Source organism: Drosophila teissieri, chromosome 2L (assembly GCF_016746235.2).
Source record: "Drosophila teissieri strain GT53w chromosome 2L, Prin_Dtei_1.1, whole genome shotgun sequence".
NCBI lineage: Eukaryota > Metazoa > Arthropoda > Insecta > Diptera > Drosophilidae > Drosophila > Drosophila teissieri.
This window is the reverse complement of record NC_053029.1, coordinates 9,768,594-9,788,344: the sequence shown is the minus strand read 5'-3', so window position 1 is coordinate 9,788,344 and position 19,751 is coordinate 9,768,594. Positions and strand designations below refer to the sequence as shown.

Sequence of the window (19,751 nt, the reverse complement as noted above, 5' to 3'; positions counted from 1 at the left end):
TCTCTATGGCGCTTGTCTAACCGGGCCTTTGGAAGGCAATCAGTGAAGACAATCGATTGCATAGAATATCGTGGTCGAATTTCTGCACACATCGATTGTATCGAGTGAACAACGACTTGTGTTCCCGCACTACCGTTCATCGACGGTCACTCTGATTTTTTACCGCAGCGTGTGAACAGTGTGAGTGCCGTGGGTTTCCTGGAAATCCGTTTAGAAAGAGATTGCTCAGGGTTTACTGTACGTGGGGTGGTTAGAAAAAAAGCCAATCGACCAACACTTTGGGTAAATTGCGTACAAACTGACTTTCGTGCTGGATGCACGCCTTAAATGGCGAAAACCCACACATATACGCGCTACTTGGCCAACCGCGTTGGCTGTGCGTCGCCGTCTGCGAGTGTGTGTGCGTGCTTGTGTGTATAGGTGTGCAAAAAATTAAGTGGGAAAAGTTCAGCAGCCGGTCGGTATTCGGCATTCGGTCGGTACTCTGTATTCCATTCGATTTGTCAAGCAGCCAATGCTAACACACATATTGCGGGTGCGGTGCAGCGTAGTACATTATGATACGTGAGATGGGATTCGCACATATAGGCGTTGAAATTAAAGGCTATTTTTAATTTATGACAGTTACTCAGTGCCGGCCAAGAAAGTGGCGATTCATAACACTCACTCGGAGAGCCGCCGTTGAGTCATCGTCTGCTCTCACTCGCTCATTTGCATTGTCCGCAGCCGGCTGATTAATAACGGCCCGACTCGTACGATCATCTCACTCGCACACCCGCTCCAGCCGCACCGTTGCACTCGGCTTCGGCTCTCGCTCGCTCTCTCTGCCCCACTCGAAAGCAGTGGGTGAGTGAGCGGGTGACTCACGGCTTGGAATTGAGCGCAATTGAGCTTTGGAGCAGGAGCAAGGCAAGCAGCCCCCTGCAGCGCGCACTCTTTCGCCACTCTCTCTTTCTTTCTCTCTCGAGTGGGTTTTCTCGAATTCAAAAATCGGTTTATGGTTCTGCTTTGTGCTCATTCGACTTTTGAAATCCGCCTCGAACGCTTCGAAAATTCCCAGCGAGTCGGACGTGTGTGTGGAGCTGCGGCGTACGGTTTCTGTTTCTGTCTGTCTTGGTCTCCTTGGTCTTGCTCTTGCTCTTGGTCTCATCCCCCGTGCGTGTGTGTGTGTATATGTGAGTTTTTCGGAGGCGGAAAATTCGGCGCTTTGTGCAATGCACTACAATCAAAATCACTAGTTATACGTATATATATTATATATATACATGTATGTGCATAACGCAAATACGCCGATAACCGGCAATTTGTCAAGGGCGGATGCAACACCCACTGCCGCATGATAAAATACGATACGATTTGATAAATGTTAATCCATCTCTATATCTCTCTCTTTCTCCACCTCTCGTTGCAGTTGGAAGTAAGTTACCCCAAGAAAAAATCGTCGGTGTTGCGGTTTTTCTTTGTCTCCCTGCCAATTTCGTGTGACCCCCGAAACGAAAGTGCGACTCGCCGTGCGGTAAAGCAACAGCGATCCATATCCAGATCCGTATATATATATCAGTTCAACTTAATCCACACCCACGACAAACAAAGCACCATGAGCTGGCAAGATTATGTGGACAACCAACTCCTGGCCTCGCAGTGCGTGACCAAGGCGTGCATCGCCGGCCACGACGGCAACATTTGGGCGCAGTCCAATGGCTTTGAGGTGAGTACGTCAAACGGATGGATGGGAAGCGGGTGGGATAACCCATCGAATTGGAATACGGACGGAAAAACGGCTAGTTGACAATGAATTTTCGCAAGTTCAAGGGTGTGACTCTCGCGCTGTCTCCCTCTCGTGTCCGCCATGATAACTTTCATTTTATAAAGAGCAACACCCACCCCTTCGCCCTCGCCCTTGTCAGTTTCACCCCCTGCAGCGCCACTCCTGCGCAGGCTCGCTCCACACATACACACATACATACATATATATGTATTCCCCCTTCCCCGCAAACGCTCTTGAGGGAGTGTGCGTGATCTTGCGAAGCAGCAGGGAGACCAATTGGGCGAACAAGCCGATACGGATGGATTTCTGTTTATCGGTGACTCAGGAGGCGCAGCTTCGCTTCGCGGTAATCACCAATGCACTTGCAAACGACGATGAGTGTGTGGGGATGGTGATGCAGAGGGGGGCGGGAAATCTGATATCAGCGCAGCCGGTTCGAATGTCTGCGGTGCTGTGCAACACTGGTTCCTGATAATGCAGCCCACAGGCGCCTGGCAGCAGCCCCACCCCTTCGCTATCGCTCGCCTTTATCGCACTCAATACAGACCGCTTCCTCTGCGCCGTCGGCCAAAATAAATGCTCTTTATCGGAGCGAAATACAGAACCAAACAGAACAGAATCGAATCGAACCGAACCGAAGTACAGAAAATATCTTGAGCAGGCGATGCCGCGTCACCAGCGCGGAGTGAATCGAATTGAGTGGAGTTGACTCCGCTTCTGCTACTTGCTGCTGCTACTGATTTCGATTCTGAATCTGAGTCTGCTACCTTCGAATGCGAATGCTCAGAGCATTTCTCGTATGCGCGCCACGTTTTCGCCCTTTTGTGAGTGTGTCTGTGTGTGTGCGTGTGCAACTTCCTGTCGACTCCGAATCCGAATACGACAACGAACCCAACTCCAACTCCATGTGCTCTTATCCTGCTCTCTCTCCCAGCGAGATTCCACTCGATTCGGCGGGCAGCCACTCCCTAGTGCTTTGTCTGTCTGTTGAATGAAGTTTTCTCGCCGCTTATTAGATTAGAAACTGATTTTGGGCAAATTCGATCCGCTGCCTACGTCACCATTTCCATCACCATCATACTCTTTATCTACCTGCCATTTCTGCACGCGCATCACTTTCGTTTTATTACCTCTCGCTGCCTTCGCAGCTGCCTTTGTTGTTTTTCCCTACTTCGCATTACCCAAGTTACCCAGTTTCGATCTTGATTCGCATGAATCATTGTGAATACTCAGCTTTTTCCTTTTCCGATTGATCAGCTGCGCTGGACCTTGCGAGACTGTTTTTGAGCTGCTAGTTATGGCTTATCATATGTACTATGTTCAAATGCAAACATTTAGAAAACCGAATTTAGGCGACATAATCGGAGTGCCATCCTATTCATTCCCATATTCATTCATTGAAAAACTACCAATTTAGGTGATGGTGAATACGTTTTTTTTGGCACTTGTGGAATTTTCGCTATCGCCGTATAATGAGCTCCGCTTAGTTATTAACGTTTTTGGCATAGCTGTCTACGCAAAAACCGGCTTTTCGCGACTCATCTGCTCCGCTCTCCGCATTTCTTTCTCTTACTCTCAGGCGTGTTGCGCTCAATGGAAACTTCTCGATGCCCAATTCGAGAATTCGAGTGGCATTCGGATGTGTCACCGTTCGGCAGCCGCAAATGAGTAACTATCGGTTGTGCGAGATTTTCAAATTAATTTCCCACCTCACCCCCCCGGCAAAAGCAGCTGTTACCTGGGGGATGGGGCTGCCAACTTGTTATGCATTTGGCCAAGGCTAATGACATTGGTGCGCCTCTCTCTCTCTCCCCCTTTGTCTCTATCTCTTTCTGCCTCTCTCTCTCTCTTTCGCTCTCTGAACGGACAAGTCGCTCAAGTGTGCAAAACTTGTTTTTAAAATCCGAAAATCAAGACGGCACACATCCCGTGTCCCGTGTAGTATCATATCCCTTAGCCAACTCCACAGCCTCCATGTGCCACACCCCTCCTTTTCCACCCCGGAATCGAGTGGACCACATTTGCTAATGAGTTGGCAGTCGTCGTCGATGGTGCCGTGCCAACTGTTTTCAAATGGGTGGTGGTTTGCTCGCGGTGGTGGTGTTTGGTGTTGGTGGTGCGGTGGTGGGTTTGCCTTTGTTTGCGTGGGTCGTCTGCAGCTGATTAGCGCGATATTTTAACAGAAGGTCTTACTTTACACACATGTCTCGCATGTCTTTTTGCCCCGAAAACATGCAACCTTCCCCGCAGGCTGCTACCCAATAATTTGAAAGCAATACCAACCATATTTCGTGCCACAGTTCAAATGTTCGCTTTATTGTTCCCCTAGGATCTTTCGAATTGTTAAGAGCTTTTGCGTCGTGCTTGCAAGTGTATTCAACGCAATATGATGAAATTCTTACCAAAACTAGTAGTGTAGTGCAATGCAGAAGGATTTCAATATAGTTGATTGGTTCCTGGTTTATATGATGAGTTTACTATAGATTTAGTAGTGTCTTTTTGAGATGATTTTATTTCTAATACAAATGGGTAACTAACGACCAAAATGACAGCGAGTCCACCTTATTTCTACAAGACAACTATCCACAAAGCCCGGTCACTAACTCCAAACTTTCCTTACCATCTTGCAGGTGACAAAAGAGGAGCTCTCCAAACTGATCAGCGGCTTCGACCAGCAGGACGGTCTCACCAGCAACGGCGTGACACTCGCCGGCCAGCGGTACATTTACCTTTCCGGCACAGACCGCGTGGTGCGCGCCAAGCTCGGCCGGAGCGGAGTGCACTGCATGAAGACAACACAAGGTGAGTTGGCACCCGAATTCTAACTTCCCGCACTAATGGGGCTACTCATACGATCCTCCGACACTCTGTGATACATATTCCATGTCAGAAGGTTTTCCGCGTTTTATTATCGTCTACTTTAGTGCAGTTCAGTCGTAAACACATTTGCAATAGGTTAGATTACAAGATCTTTTCTTTAAGAAATGTAATTGAATGTCTATCACTAGGAAAGGTACCAAAATCATATACAGATTTGCAACCAAATGCCTCAATCAAATTACCCAGTAATTGTCTTTTATTATTTGTTTATTTATTATTTATTTGTTTTGAACTCATTTTCATTTTAATAGATTAGAAACGTATTGTGTTGTTATGCACTACATTCATATGTTTTTAACTTGTTTTCGCTTAACTAAATCTTATCGAATCTATAACGTAGAAAAAATGTATAATTATGCCAAAAATGTATCGTGATTCATTTATATTTGAATGTGTTTCCCCAAATTTGATCAGATTACTCACGCATTACTAATCTGTATTCCGTTTTAAGTACAAAACAATATACAATATAACAATTTCTTCACTGAGGAAAGGCACACCCATATTGAGCTATATTTTATAATGCTGAAAGAGAAAACAAAAAATGATTTACTTCGTTCATAGGATAACATTGATTCTAAAGAATTTGATAGTGATTGGTTGTGGTTTGAAGAATTCGTATAAGTTTTATAAGGTTTCGTCCGTTAAAAATTTGCTTGAAAAATGAAAAAGAAAAGAAATATTTGAAGCACACAACTTATGCATACAGAAAGTAGTAAAGTTTTGCCATCCGGTTTGATGGAAACTAAAAATTCTAGTTTGAGCGTGGAAATTTCTGCAAGTGGTTGGTTCCACTGTTATCGATGCGTTGTCTGCCCCACCCCGATAACCATTATCAGATGTTTCTTTTTATAACCGGAGCCAAAGCAAACGGCGAAAGACATTCTACCAAATGTTTAATGCCACTCGTTCTCACCGACTTGTGACTTATCGCTGGTGAAAAGAATTTAATCCAAAGCCCAACACACCAAAAGCAGATAAGTTAGACCGTAAAGTGAATTTGAAAGTTCTATTGAGTGACTTCTCACCCGTTAGTTTTGAGTGAGCTGGGAATAACCTGCTTAAATTCTTTCTCAGCTTTCGAATTTGTCACATTTCGCGCTAAGAATTCAAGGAAAATGAGAGTTATCATTACAATTTTACGGTCGCTGCTGCTGCCGCCGCTTTTGCTCCATTTTCGGGGTCAACGAGCAGTGATGCCTCATTGTTGTCAGCCTCTCGAGATGGCCAAATGTTTGAAAACCCCATTCCCCATTCGCGCTCTCTCGGCCAAATTGGTTTTTTGTTTTTGCTGTTTACGTACGTCTACGACGACCAGTTTGTTTGCTGACGCGCCAGCCGTGCTTCCATATTTGTACAGTTTTTGCGGCAACTGTTGCGCACTGGCACACACACTCACACACACACATTTTCCCGTCAACACCGACAAGGCGGCCAGCCCACCAGCACCGCCACCACCCGCCGCCCACCGCTGCATCCACAAGCTCAAGGTTATTGCCATAATCCATTTCAAGTGTAAATGTTGCACGGTGCGTGTGAGTGTATGCTGTGTGCTGTGTGTGCTGTGCAGCCAAACGCCGAGGCAGCGGCGTAAAAATAGATAAATTGGCCACAAATGGCAAATGCTGTCTGTTCATCGGCGGCTCTTTCCCTGCTCCGCTTTGGACCTGGCCAGCAGGCAGCCAATGTCTCGGAGGCCAGTGTCTCGGAGGCGCCTTCCAGCTGATCGGGTGCTTCGTTGTTCCCATTGCCAGTGTCGCGAACATTGGTGCACGGCACCTTGCGCCCTACTCGAATTACCACCCCACTGACCCACCAGCCAGGTGGCTGTCGAGATTTGCTGGAGCGTTGCCTAGTCGCCTTAAATGTGTCACCAAATAGTCACTTTTGAGCTAAACCATTTGATGAGGCCTTGTTTTGTTTGTCATGCTCGAAAAACTGTTTGGCTGGTAGGAATACAAAGCTGCTGCTGGTTAAGTTATGGGACCCAGCTAAGTTGAGCTGTTATAGCTAACTTAACAGATATTTAGTTATAGAAATAGATTCATATTCAGAAAGTAGACTAAAGTTAAACAAAAAACGCTTTCCACATATCAAAAACTGGAAATATTTTTTATTATTCTTAATATAATGAAATTAAATATAAATTATTACCATAATTTATTAAAATTGTTACCATTTTTAAACACAGCTTAGTAAATAGAAGTGTCTAGTTTAGTTAATGCCTTCTATATGTATAAGACATCCTATATATGTATATAAACCATACAAAGCTGTCGGTTACTAACAAGTCGGCTATTGTTAAGGTCATAATTGGTATGTAAACAGAGTGGCGTTATCACCTATTGATACTGCCGCATCGCATTCACTATTGACTTGTGGGCTCTCCCGCAAACTGTTGATAGAGGCGACAGGTCACCGGAGGTGGTGCGAATGTGGAGAATGTGGCGAGGCGCTCACTTGTGTGCCGCTCTTCTGGCTCATCGGCTAGAAAGGCTCATAGCTCATAGCTCATACCTCATGGGTACGAGGCCGGTTTATTGACCCCCGGGCGATATGATTCGATTCGGCTGCTGAGCTGGCGTCCACACTCGACACACAAACAATTGGGTGTCCATCAGTTGGCCGCTCATTTGATTAATGCATTAGCCACTCCACTCGAGACCTGTCAATCGGGTCCGTTCTCGTTTGCTCTCGAGTTGTCGTCCGGCCAGTTTTCACCTGGGATTGCGGCGGACTGGCGCGCTCTTTATAGATCGCTTTATTCATAATTTCCAGCTGGCGTAGAGATGCTTCTACTGCTACAGCTACTGCTGTTGTAAAGAAACGGTTAGTTCTTATTTTTCCGCCGGCTGATGGTGGCTTTCTCCTCGCTTTCGAGAGCATTGTCAACCGGACCGCTGAGAAATGCAATAAAGTGACAATGGCGTTGAAAATATTTACCAACAGATAATGTAGATAGGAATTGCGAATGAAATGGTTACATTTTAGTCATATACATGGATCACTAAGAATACCTTCCTCTAGGAATATCAATATGAGTGCATGTAGGATTTCCCCTCAACAAAATCTGTTTACTGATCTCACTGACTAGTAGTCCAATACCTAATGCATCTTTCTTCTTCCATCTCTTGCAGCCGTGATCGTTTCCATCTACGAGGACCCCGTTCAGCCCCAGCAGGCCGCTTCCGTCGTAGAGAAACTTGGAGATTATCTGATTACTTGCGGGTACTAGGAGAATAAATCAACACAAAACACCCCCATCAACCACAACAACACACACACACCAACAACTACAACTACAACAGCAGCAACAAATTTGATAAGAGCGAACCGTAAATGAACTAATAACACATAAAAAGTAATTATTAATATTTAAATTTATGGGAAAAGAAAACCAACGGCCAAGAAAGAATTTGCGGTTTTTTGTGTGTAGCAGAGGAAATGGATCGAGTAAAAATGCATATGCTTGAAAAAAAAATTATGTCAAAAAACGCAAATAATTACCCAACTACAACAAAATTATAAATTTCTGCATTATTATATTTAAAACTTTTTGGTTTATACGATAAAAATAAAAGGAAAACACAAAACTATAAAATGCCCCAATAATTAAGAATTCAGTCCTCAGCTTTGAACGAAATTTAAAAAAAAAAAACAAAAAACAAAATAAGAATAATACAAAAAAAAAAAACACATATATTTGGCAACCTAAATTGTAAGCGAAAAGAACTGCAAATGCAACCAAAGCAACCGAAAATCGAAAAAGATTAACAACCGAGAACAACAACGCAAAGCAACGCAGGCATTTTTGGAACGATTTTTTGTACAGCAATATTTACACAACCGACACAGTTTATGTATACTCTCGTACGTACATAAATCCACACGCAGGTTTTATATAGAAAGAAAGAACGAGTGAGTGAGAGAAGATTTCGATTTGACCGGAAAGGAGGAAGGGATGTGAAGATGTGAGGGGAAGGGAGCAGGAAGCAGGGAGCAGGGAGCCCGGCGAAGGGCAGAGATGGAGAGTAGCAACCAGTATAAATAAATATCTCGATATATATATTTGTATACGTAAACTATTTGGAGATCCACCGTGCTCTATTTTTATATGTGGTAAGAATGGAGGAATCGTGAATACCAGGCGGCGTAGTGGTCGAGTTTTTATACACATGGGTCGAATGGGGAGAACTCCACACCGAACAATCTATCCAAAACTGAAATATCTGCTCCATCGCATAGTATTCAGATTCCGTTCTCCATTGCCAGCCAGTCTATAAGTAGGTGCCTCTCTCACTCTCCATTCGATAGCATCTCCGTTCGAAGTTTGCCATTATCCATTTTCCATCAACTGCACTAGGATAACTCAGTCTAATCCCGGGAATCCCCCGGCCCATTAATTGTCATTATCACCATTATCCTAACGATAGCTATGTACGTTTGTTTAGCTAGACTCAAATCTAAGGTCTTCTTTCGCGCTCTCACACAACTAACCGAACCCAATCATGTCCATGTCTCGACCAGCTCCATACCCTCGATTCCCAGCCAACAAGTACCCCACAAATTTCTTACGAGCTAAGGGAGAACTTGAAATGAAAACCGAATGCATAAATATATGGATATAAATCATATAAAATACGATACTTTAATACTATTAAAATGAAAAGCGAGTGAGACAACTGAGTGTGCTCCTCACAAAAAGTAAGCACCTTGCGCATTGTTCTTTCTATCTGGGTTTTGGGTGCTTGGGTTCTTGAGTTCTCGGTGGTGGCTATCGGAAATCGATGGATCGTTGAACCGCGCTCCTATCGCGGTTCCCAAAGTCATTTCATGGTCGCATTAACAATTCGCTGTGCATTTATGGTTTCTTTTAATTATTTTAGAAGACAGTCCGCGCTGCGTTGGCCATTTTTGGTATGTGCGATTGCTTGGCCAGGTTATTTTCGTCGACGGGCAATCATTTCGAATGGCTGACGCAACGGCGCAATTATTTTTCGCCAAAAAAATGTTCATAAATAAAACAGATATTTATTTATTAATTTTTCTCTGCGCCTCGTCCACTTCGCAGCTGCCATTTCTTTCAGTAATTGTCGTTTTTGCATACTATTGCTCGGCTCGCCTGTCATCTGCCGCCAGCGAAAAGACATTGACCCACATTATCCACAATATCCATCCATGCCAGCAGCAATGTGCGAAGTGTACTGAAATTTCTGGCGAGGAATAACAAGTGACAACATTTGGGCTCCACATGCTCACTTTCGCTCTCGAAATATTCGAATTTCGTTTTCGCTATTTCTGGTGAAAACTCAAATTAATCACGGAGAAAAGCTGGAGAGGCGATAAAGGCGGACGAGCGAGGGTGCCCCACTGGTGACCACTTTTATCAGCCGTAAAATTAATCAAACATTATTATTTATTATATGGCCTCTGGCTCTCGCATCGCCGCGCAATTTGATGCGCGTGTGCCTTGTTTTCATCTCCTAACGGAGCATTCAAATATCTTTCGCCGCGGGCCGTGAGTAGTTTTCCACATTGGTTCATTCAATTAAATATGCTAATTTAGGTTTCCACGGCTTTGGGAGCGCTGTTTTGACTGGTTGTCTACCGGTATAGCAGGTATTCTTAGATTGGTCGCCATTCGATCACTCAAACTTCGGTCAAATGTCATTAAAAGTTACCCATATTACCCATGTGGTCATCGCATACCACTAGCTATGGGCTTATCCATTGACCTAGGAGCTTCCCCACAAGTGGGAACCAAATTGTATCTTGTATTTTCTTTTTCTAATAAATCAGCTCAAATTTAATACACTGCTCGTTTGCCTAGTAACCTTCACTGCCACGAAACCGTCTGATCTGTTCGAAGGTCATCCAAAACACCACTGAGGCAGGTCCGACACGCATCCAATAGGGAATGAAACCCTTGTACATGGCCAGAAAGCCCTCCTCCCTCACCAATCGACTTAGGCAGTCCAGGGAGCCCTTGTAATGTATCCCGCGTCCCTGCTCGTCAGTTGGCTGATTCATGATCCGGGACTTCACCACGTCCGCGGGTAAACTCAGAATGGCATCCGCTACGCCGGCGGTCATGGCGGCTACGAACTGGACTTCTCGGTTATCCACCACATCGAACTCGGCAATCAGCAGCCGCTTGCACAAGTCATAGCAGCTGACGTCCCCTTTGGGAGGATCAAATTTTTAAAGTATTCCAAACACAATTTTAACCTTACAAGACATTTTTAAAGAAGCAATCAATGGACTCGACTATCATTTGAAAATGTCAGATATTGAACATATCTATGAACATATCTATGTCATCTGAACCTGATTCATTCTTCTAAAATTCCCCCCGTGCTACTGGCAATCCCTGATCTTAAGGCTCACCTATGGTGACGAGTGCCGAGCGCCACGTGTTTGGAACAGTGCCCTTCCACAGGCCCGCCACACCACCCGTTCTGTAAATGGAAGTCAGGGCCTGGAGCACATTGTGGATGCGTGGGGGCTCGCCCCGCAGTCGCCGCTGGCCCTCCATCTGCATCTGGATCTTGATCAGCTCGGTGGGATTGGTGAGCACGCTGGCAGTGGCGCCGGCCACGACGCCACCGATGCAGGAGCTCAGAAAGGATAGCTGCGGCCTGCCGTCCACGTCGGGCACGATCATCTTCTCGCGCATGCAGTCGTAGGTCAGCATTTTGATGCCACTGAAGAGCGAGTGGCGGAACAGCATGGCGGATATGCCACCGTAGAGCTTCAGCAGACCCTCCTCCCTGACGATTCCCATGGCAGTGGCCAGCAGACCCCGGTACTTCCCAGCCTTCTGGCCCACCCTGCTGGCGATCTCGCCCTGGATCTGCATCCGCGTCTTGCACACGTCGAAAGGATAGCCCACGACCTCGGCACTGCAGGCGGAGGCGAACGCAGTGAGGTAGAGTTCCAGCGGCGGAGTCTTCTTGTTGGTCACCAGGTACTCCAACTTGGGTCTCTGCTTCTCCTCCGAATTATCCCACTCTGCTGGCCTAAAGACTGTGTTAACGCTTTTTCCCATTTAAGAGAAGTGTCTTTGGCGTTTGTAGTGTGCATTGGAATATAAAAAATAAAATAAAAATACGAAACAATGAGACAACAAAATCATTTCATATTCCAGGATAGGATTGGGATTAAACTACTTTCATATTCAGGTACCAAGTTGAAAGTCTTTTCGTTTCTTATAATTATGTGGGATTATCAATCAATAAGGTTGGTCTGCAACTTTTTATTACACGTTAGAAGACATACAAAATATGATACCAAGACTGAAAGTCTGCTGCTAGAATCCACTCTGGCCTTCCCACTGACGCAGCTGCTCCACGGAGAGCCAAAACAGCACCGAGAAGGGTCCCAGGCGGAACCAAGTGGGCATAAGGCCCTTGTACAATGTGAGGACACCCTCCTCCCTGACCAGTTTCCTCACGCAATCGATGGAGTTCTTGTAGTAGAGGTTCTTGCCGCTCGCGTCCACCGGCTGGTTCATCATCCGCGACTTGATCACGTCCGCCGGACAGCTGAGCACGGAGGCTGTGAGTCCGGCGGTCATGGAGGACAGGAAGCGCAGTGGCAGGCCGTCCTGCAAGTTCAGCAGGCGCTTGAAGGTGCGCTTGCTGATATCGTAGCTGCCCACGTCGCCGGTCGTCATGAGGCAGGCTCGCATGCAGCTGGGACCCACGCCCTTCCACATGCTGGGCAGTCCGCCGCTCCTGTAGATGTCCGCGAAGGCCTGCACCATGCTGTTCACCCGCACATCGTAGCCCAGCTGGCGGCGGCGGCCCTCCGTCTGCATGCGCACCTTGACGATGTCGAAGGGATTGGCCAGTGCCTGGGCAATGCAGCCCGCCGCGAAGCTGCAGCCCAGCGCCATGTGCACCTTGATCACCTCCTCCTTCTGCTCGTTCTGGTAGAGGAAGGGACGCCGGAAGACGTCGTACAAGACCACGCGCAACGAGTTGAAGATGAAGTTGCGGGTGACCATTGCCGAGAAGCCGGCGTAGAGCGATTTGAAGCCCTCCACTTTGATCATGTTGCTAAGAGTGGCCCGGAAAGTGGGCATCGCGGAGCCCGTCTTCTTCGCCTGCTCGCCATCCACCTGCATCCGGGTCTTGGCCACGTCCAGGGGAAAGACAAACGACTCGGCCAGATTGGCGCCAATGAAGGTGTTTATGTACAGCTGGAACAGATTGCGAGCGGTCAGTGGGTCAGCCACGTTCGTTGGAGGAAAGCGCGGCACGTCCTCGTTGTATAAGGATCGAAGATGCCAGTATTCGCGTTCGTCCTTGTCCATTGTAAACTCGAAATTTGGTCAGTGAGTGGAGTTGCTTGCAATGTGATTTTAAAAAGCTACAATTTAAGTGTTACTCTCGCAAAAAATAGAAGGCATATCAACAGGCGTCTTCGATTTGACTAGGGCATTTCTTTATTTCTTAGTAATACCCATCCTTATACTAGTAATACTCTGTATCACACGTCCATGAATACTACACATGAGTCCTTAAAACTCATTTACCCTGTATTCTGCATTGTTAAATGTTCCAGGCGAATGGTGAAACAGAAGTGACTTAGTTTAAAGACCATGGAACACGCACCATTCGTAGATAATGGTTCATTAGTCATCCGGGGTACTGAAGGCCCCTCCCAAGTGGTCTTCCAAGTGGGTCAGGTCAGTTACACTGAAGTGGCCTACACTCCCTACACAATCTAACACCCGCTGACCGACTGACCGCTTTGCCTAATGTCGGGCAACCAGCAAACACTTGTGTGTCATATGTTCCGCACACTTTACGAAAGTGCTGACTGTTTTAAAATTGAAAGAAACCTGAGGAGTTTGTTGAACTGTCCACCATGCCAAACGAAAACGCTAAATTTGCTGGAATCAGCTGAAATCGAAGCGATTGAAAATGTTGAAGCATGGATCCAAATGCTCTATTACTCTAAGAACTCGTAGCTTTAGTAGCAACTGCAAGATGAAGATACTACAAATGATGCATTCTGTAAATAAATGGGCTTTGAAAGCTTCCTCATCTTAATCATCCTATCATTATTATATATAATTTTAATAGGACATATGTTAATAAAATAATCTATTTCCTGTTGCAAACATCGACTGGTTCGGTGTGAATTTCCTTCAACTCCTCACATGAAAGTGTATTACGGTTACGATTCGAACCCCTTTTGGCCAGGTCCGTTCAAAAATTGTGTCTGCATTGGTTTTTATTCAGTGATACGATTTTCAAGTGAACAAAACTCCGATTACAAGTGCAATCAACCAGAACAACGCGGTTAAAAGAGGAAACATACATAGTTCAGACCAAAGAGGAAAATTACAAAAGTCTGTTTCGGGGAACTCAGTTGGGTAAGTCGTGGAAGTTGGAAGGCACCTCTAATGGATCTTCTTCCCCAGCAGAGAGTTGTAGACTATAAAAGCGCTGCCCATTGGCAAACGGAAGTTAGTGAGCGGAAGAAGAACATGGACATCCAACCACAGGCCTTGAAGCTGATCTTCCTCTGGACATGCCTGGCCATTGGGCTATCGGCGATGTCAGGAGCCACTGCATCCGGACATGAAGCCAGTCCAGCTTCCAGGGATGTTTTGCATCGCAGCAAGCGCACCATGACTACCATCTGTGTGGAGATCAGGCCCAGTAGTCCGCAGGATGAGCCGTATTATATGTGCCGGGGAGCCAGCTTCGGTGGCGACGGTAGCCATCAAAGTTGTGTGGAGGTCAGAAACCAAGGTGGCCAGGGGGAGCCATTCTACATGTGCCGTGGCGCGGAGTCCACAGGACCAGCAGCTGAGAATCAGCCCTCCATGGAGCACATGCCTCCGCCAAACCCTCAACCTGCCGTACACCATGATTCGGGTCACAACTTTCCCGTGTTTCCCGCCTTTGAGGGCGGGTCATATCCCCAGCAGCCAGCCACAGAAGATTCCACTCGCCTTCACCAAGTCCAGCCAGCGGGTCCGTCGTCATACCAGGAGGAGCTCCACCGCCAGCCTGTTCCTCAGCAGCATCAGCCCCACGCTCAGTACGGATTCTACGGAGGCCCCATGGCAGCCCCTCCAACTGCACCTCCAGCGCAGTCAGCTGGCGTGCCGGAACTTCATAACCCAACTCTGGGCAGCCCGCCAGCAGCTCCTTCAGGAGTTTCAGCTGGCCCAGGCCCAGCGTCCACGGCCTCTCCGTATGATCCTGCAGCATTTGCGAGGACGCCCAGTCGCCCCAAAGAGAACGAAGTAGCCGGAAGTGGTGGGCATCGGTTCACCTTCGACGACGATGTGCTGACCGTGCCGGATGTGGGATTTAGGCGAGAGGAGCTCCAACAGCAGTACCGCAGGCCAGTGAATCAACCGCGAGTCCAAGATCAGTTGATGTGGGTGCCGCTGTCACAGACGCAGGATCCCCAAAGCGATCCAGTTATAAAGGCCTTCTACAGCAGTCTGGCAGTCGAAGGACACCCCGCACAGGAAGCACCAGTGGGCAGCCAGGATGAGCCAATGGTGGGACAAATGGCCCCCGGCTATAGCCCCTACAACAGCCAGTACCCAGAGGCTCCTGCTCCACCGACCCTGCCACCACCACCTCCGACTTATTCCCAAGCAGAAGTGGCGCCCGCTCCCAACACATACTGCAATGGATGTTCACCCACAGCACCACCCATCCAGTGTCCCACGCCACTGGACAACGGGGTGAGCTACAGTACCACCTGTCCGAGCTTCCAGCCAGTCATCATAAGCATGCCCTGCTACGCACAACGGCCACCGACTCCCTACTTTGGGCTTCCTAGAGCAGCACCAGCATTGGCTCCAGCCGGTCCCTTCGGTGGTGGATTTGGGTTGGGCGCCCAGTTGGGAAGTCCTTTTGGCATGACTCCTCAGATGGGAGGACAGGGATACGACATGGAGCACCAGGTGGGCGGCCCCTTCGGCATGGGAATGCAGCTTGGAATGGGAATGAACCCATTCGGACCTTTCGGAGCCCTGAACCCTTTCAATCCTTTCAACAGAATGCTGGGAGCTCAAGCTCCTAATCCTCCACCACAAAATGGTAACTTTTTCCAGCGCGTCTTCCAATTCGACCAGAACGCTGCCCCAGCCTCGACCACAGAAGCTGCCCCTGCCACAGAGGCTCAATCGGAAAGATCGGGAAAGCTGAACTTCTCCAGCAGCACTCCGGCGTCTCCCAGCTCAGAACAGCCGGATTCCATTGTGAGCGATGACCTGGAGAGTGAAGAGGATGTGGACCCTGCCGAAGACATTGATAAGGAGGAGGATCCGGCGGTGACCACACCGCTCCCAGCTTCCGAGGCAGATGAATCCGCCGACGTTTCCGGAGTGCCGGCCATCGTGAGCAAGGCGACGGATCTTCTCAAGCCGATGGAAAAACGGAAGCGACACCGTCAGCGGTCCAGCGGACGTGGCACCCAAAAGCACAGATACCTGCAGCAGTTGTAGTCCCAAGATTCCCCAAACTGAATAAAGTTTTATTTATATTGCCAAAGGAGATGTACTTAATAACTGGGCAGGTGTAGTTGGGATTAAAAAATTCATAAAGGAAACACTTCAAAATCCTTTGTTCAAGCTCATTATGAAAATATGAACCTTCATCTTTTATTTTTGGTTTTTTGGCTTTGGGAAGTTTGCTACATGTCTCTTACCTAATATTAGAATTGTAGAAATGTAAATTCAAATAAATGTTTTTTCGGGCTACTATTTTTAGCTAGAGCTGTAATTAATGTTTTCGAATAGAAATGTCTAGAAATCTATAAATATAAATACTTTCTTGAACATATGTATATACTTGAATTCATTATTGGTCGTCCCTAAAAAATATTACCTGTGTTCAACCGTTGAGTAAGCCAATTATCACTTTAGGAAGTATATTTTACGGCTACCAATATATTTGTATTTGTTGTGTGTTTCTGTACATATCTCTTTGTTTCTCCCGACCAACTTCCGTTCAGCCCAATGCATTTTGCCTTCGATTGGCCAGCCTGATGCGGATTAAAGCCAAGGCAGTCACGCTCCACGGAGCAAACAGGAACCTCGACTGGTGTTTCGCTACCTTTTAATAATTTCGAGCACGTAAGGGAACACTTTGAATAAACAATAAGGAAAGCAAGACAGCAATAAAGAAAATACAAGTTAAGTGGAGTCATCGGCCTGGCAGTGAGGTTATTGGGACTGGGACTCTTGGATCTTCGATGAATTGGGAACACCTGTTGGCTCTTATGAAAATGGGGTTAGACATGGGGTTCGCAAAGCCAAAAGTTCAGTCTTAATTTTCTTTTATTCCTCATACCAGAAAATCGTTATAACTAGTTTTTGAATACCCTTACTTTTGTTTACGAATTGGAGTTAAGTTACTATGAAGTTTGCAGCTTGTTTGTTTGGCTACATGTGTACTTATGATTTAACCTATTTAGTTCATAGTTTCAATATTTAGTATGGTATGAAAACCCAACATATTATAACAGTATGCTAACTCTATAAGATCATTAATGTATGTTTTGCCAACTATTATACCCCATCACTGGTATCCACATATGCTGACCCGGCATTAATCCGCCGTAGTTTGCAGCTCCAGCAGTCCGCTGCGATTGGGAGCCACTGCTTCTGGTAGTTGCAATTGAGAGTTCGACCCGCGAGGTTAATGCTACCAGCGCAACTACTACCAACCGCATGATGAGGCACTCCAGAAACCGATCGTGGACTCTGACCCTGCTGGCGCTGGGCGTGGTCCTGTCCACTTCAGCCCAGGATGTGACCCCGTCGAACCGGATTGCTGGGCCGGGTGAGCCGCTCTACTACCTGATGGCGGATGCGGGTCCTTTGGTGACCCCGAACGAGGCTCTCAAGCGCACGAACCGCTCGCTGCTCAAGTGGTGGGATGATCTCTTCCCCCGGAACAACAACTGCTGCAACAACAACAATAACAACAACAATCTGGTGTATCCACCAGCTCCGCTGCTGCCCGCGCCCGCTGCGCCCAACAACTGCAACGGCCTGCAGCTGCAGGATCTGGATCCCTTCAAGCAGATGAAACTCTTCAAGAAGCTACCCGAACTGTTTCCCACAGCCACACCCTGTGGCCAGTGCGGCGGCGGTTGTGGCCAGAACAACTATGTGGCACCGGCGCCACAGAGTCCTTCCTACGGCGGTGATGGCTACGGAGTCCCGCCCAGCGGTGGTTACACGAAGCCCAATCCAGAGTACGACGGTCCCGGCGATGGCGATGCGGGCTATGTAGCGCCAGCAGCTCCTGCCTACGAAGCTCCTGCACCACCAGCTCCTGCTTACGAAGCTCCAGCAGCACCAGCTCCTGCCTACGAAGCTCCTGCGCCTGCAGCTCCTGCGTATGAAACTCCGGCACCACCTGCTCCAGCCTACGAAGCGCCTGCAGCTGATTACAACGCTCCCGCTGCCCCAGCTCCACCCTATGAGCCACCAGCACCCAGCTACTCCCCACCGGAGGCCACACCCGAAGTCTATGGCAAGGGACAGGTGTACAGCCAGCCCGCGCAGCCAAGTTACGTTGGAGCACCACCGGCACAGATCGTTTACCAACCCATCATCTACCTCACCACTCCACTGGCATCGAAGTCGTACACCAAGGCGGAGTATGATGATCAGAAATATGCCACTCCAGTAGCACCACCACCACCACCGCAAGCAGCTCCCGTTTACGAAGCGCCATCGCAGAGTTGCTACCAACCGGCGGCACCACCTGCTTCAAACTATGCCACGCCCACGTGCCAAACGCCCATCCGCCTCTCACTCATAGACCAGCCGTATCGAGTGGCTCCGGAACTGTTCGAGGAATACAACTACCGCCTGGCCCTGGGCTCCCAGAATCTTTTGTAGTTATCTAAACGCTGATGCTTGACCAATCTGTAAATAAAAGTCTTCTAATGATTTCTGGCTTTGATCTGTTACGTTGGGTGGAATATTGTTTAAAACTTATAAATAAAACTGAAACAGTTGGACTGTAGTACGGTAGAATAGTTCTAGATAGAATAGTTCCAGATAGAATAGTTCTAGATAGAATAGTTTTCATAGAATAGTTCTGGATAAATACTGCTTACTATGTAAATATTAACCATAAAGAGATCTAAGGTAAGTAAAAAGATTTGGAGAACTGAACATCAGCGTAAAATAATTATTAATTTTAAGTGTGCAACACAAATAAATATTTCACTTTTTATTATTTTATTGGCATCAGCGATATGTTTCCGATTCCTGCCTATACAGCATTTTTGCAGTGTACTCGATATGAGAAATTTTTACAACAAAAATAATATTTATGGTAAAGTTATCATAGTCTTTATTTATTTTTAGCTTTTTTTTATTTTTTTACTTTGCTTGTTAAGTATACTATTAAAGTTATTTATAAGTGGTTGATCGTTTTTCAAATTAAATAAAATAAATAGAAATATTTATTACTGTCTTTCCCCATTTTAACTGCAATTATTTTTAAGTATCTTCTTCACCAATGCGATGCATACTTTTTGGAGAAATTTAATTTTGATAATTGATAAAAAGATAAACGAAGTGAGACTTATCGTTCAGTGTAGCCTAAATCGACTCATGTTTTTTTAGCAAGAATGCAATCACGCTAAAATATTGGGTCATTTATTTGCTCGGAAATTCGGACTTTAAAGAGGGTTTACTTCGTTTCGTCGAAATTTGTATACCCTGCCGTTAAAACCATGGCATATTTATTAAAGTTTGTATAATTTTAACAAGGTTTATCAATAATTCAGTTATTATGCTAGAACTTAGGTTTACTATGGGATGTATGTATATAAAATAATTTTCCGATCTATAAAAAAAATGTTTTCAAAAATAGGAATGTTAAAAAGTCTATTTATTTGTAACAAATATATTGTGTGTATATCTAAGCAATATACTAGGTAGTGATACTACAAATGAAAATTTCGTAATATCAGTCTGTAGTTTGCACCCCTAATAAATATATAAACCCATGGTCTTGAAATAATATAAACACTCTGGTTTTAAATGCAGTATCTATGAGATATGCATTCGTATGCCTTTATGTATATATGTACATAC

At 46.4% G+C, this 19,751-nt stretch overlaps 5 protein-coding genes across 9 annotated transcripts; 3 read left to right on the top strand and 2 right to left on the bottom strand.

Moving 5' to 3' along the window:
• Positions 1 to 62: 62 nt before the first annotated feature.
• Positions 63 to 8,244, top strand: LOC122625578 (profilin). 3 transcript variants are annotated; one of them, XM_043805672.1, is made up of 4 exons: positions 63 to 180; positions 1,412 to 1,708; positions 4,399 to 4,570; positions 7,786 to 8,244. In XM_043805672.1, the coding sequence occupies exons 2-4, from the start codon at positions 1,598 to 1,600 to the stop codon at positions 7,881 to 7,883; spliced, it is 381 nt and encodes a 126-aa protein (XP_043661607.1). In that variant the 5' UTR covers positions 63 to 180; positions 1,412 to 1,597; the 3' UTR covers positions 7,884 to 8,244. The 3 variants fall into 3 exon arrangements, with proteins under 3 accessions (XP_043661607.1, XP_043661614.1, XP_043661601.1); XM_043805679.1 differs by lacking the exon at positions 63 to 180 and adding an exon at positions 265 to 282; XM_043805666.1 differs by lacking the exon at positions 63 to 180 and adding an exon at positions 1,017 to 1,175.
• Positions 8,245 to 9,368: 1,124 nt separating this feature from the next.
• On the bottom strand, positions 9,369 to 11,730 carry LOC122625574 (mitochondrial uncoupling protein 4). The gene is made up of 2 exons (XM_043805662.1): positions 11,036 to 11,730; positions 9,369 to 10,830 (listed from the first exon to the last, which is right to left on the bottom strand). The coding sequence occupies exons 1-2, from the start codon at positions 11,694 to 11,696 to the stop codon at positions 10,475 to 10,477; spliced, it is 1,017 nt and encodes a 338-aa protein (XP_043661597.1). The 5' UTR covers positions 11,697 to 11,730; the 3' UTR covers positions 9,369 to 10,474.
• A 154-nt stretch (positions 11,731 to 11,884) lies between these two features.
• LOC122626263 (mitochondrial uncoupling protein 4C) lies at positions 11,885 to 13,071 on the bottom strand. Its single transcript, XM_043806458.1, has one exon. The coding sequence runs from the start codon at positions 12,963 to 12,965 to the stop codon at positions 11,958 to 11,960; it is 1,008 nt and encodes a 335-aa protein (XP_043662393.1). The 5' UTR covers positions 12,966 to 13,071; the 3' UTR covers positions 11,885 to 11,957.
• An 831-nt stretch (positions 13,072 to 13,902) lies between these two features.
• Positions 13,903 to 16,174, top strand: LOC122623442 (extensin). Of its 3 annotated transcripts, none has more exons than XM_043802606.1 (2): positions 13,903 to 14,033; positions 14,085 to 16,174. In XM_043802606.1, the coding sequence occupies exon 2, from the start codon at positions 14,148 to 14,150 to the stop codon at positions 16,131 to 16,133; it is 1,986 nt and encodes a 661-aa protein (XP_043658541.1). In that variant the 5' UTR covers positions 13,903 to 14,033; positions 14,085 to 14,147; the 3' UTR covers positions 16,134 to 16,174. The 3 variants fall into 3 exon arrangements, with proteins under 3 accessions (XP_043658541.1, XP_043658549.1, XP_043658557.1); XM_043802614.1 differs by having other exon boundaries at positions 13,905 to 14,009; XM_043802622.1 differs by having other exon boundaries at positions 13,922 to 14,028.
• Positions 16,175 to 17,296: 1,122 nt separating this feature from the next.
• Positions 17,297 to 18,593, top strand: LOC122616141 (proline-rich extensin-like protein EPR1). The gene has a single exon (XM_043791474.1). The coding sequence runs from the start codon at positions 17,361 to 17,363 to the stop codon at positions 18,540 to 18,542; it is 1,182 nt and encodes a 393-aa protein (XP_043647409.1). The 5' UTR covers positions 17,297 to 17,360; the 3' UTR covers positions 18,543 to 18,593.
• Positions 18,594 to 19,751: the final 1,158 nt, after the last annotated feature.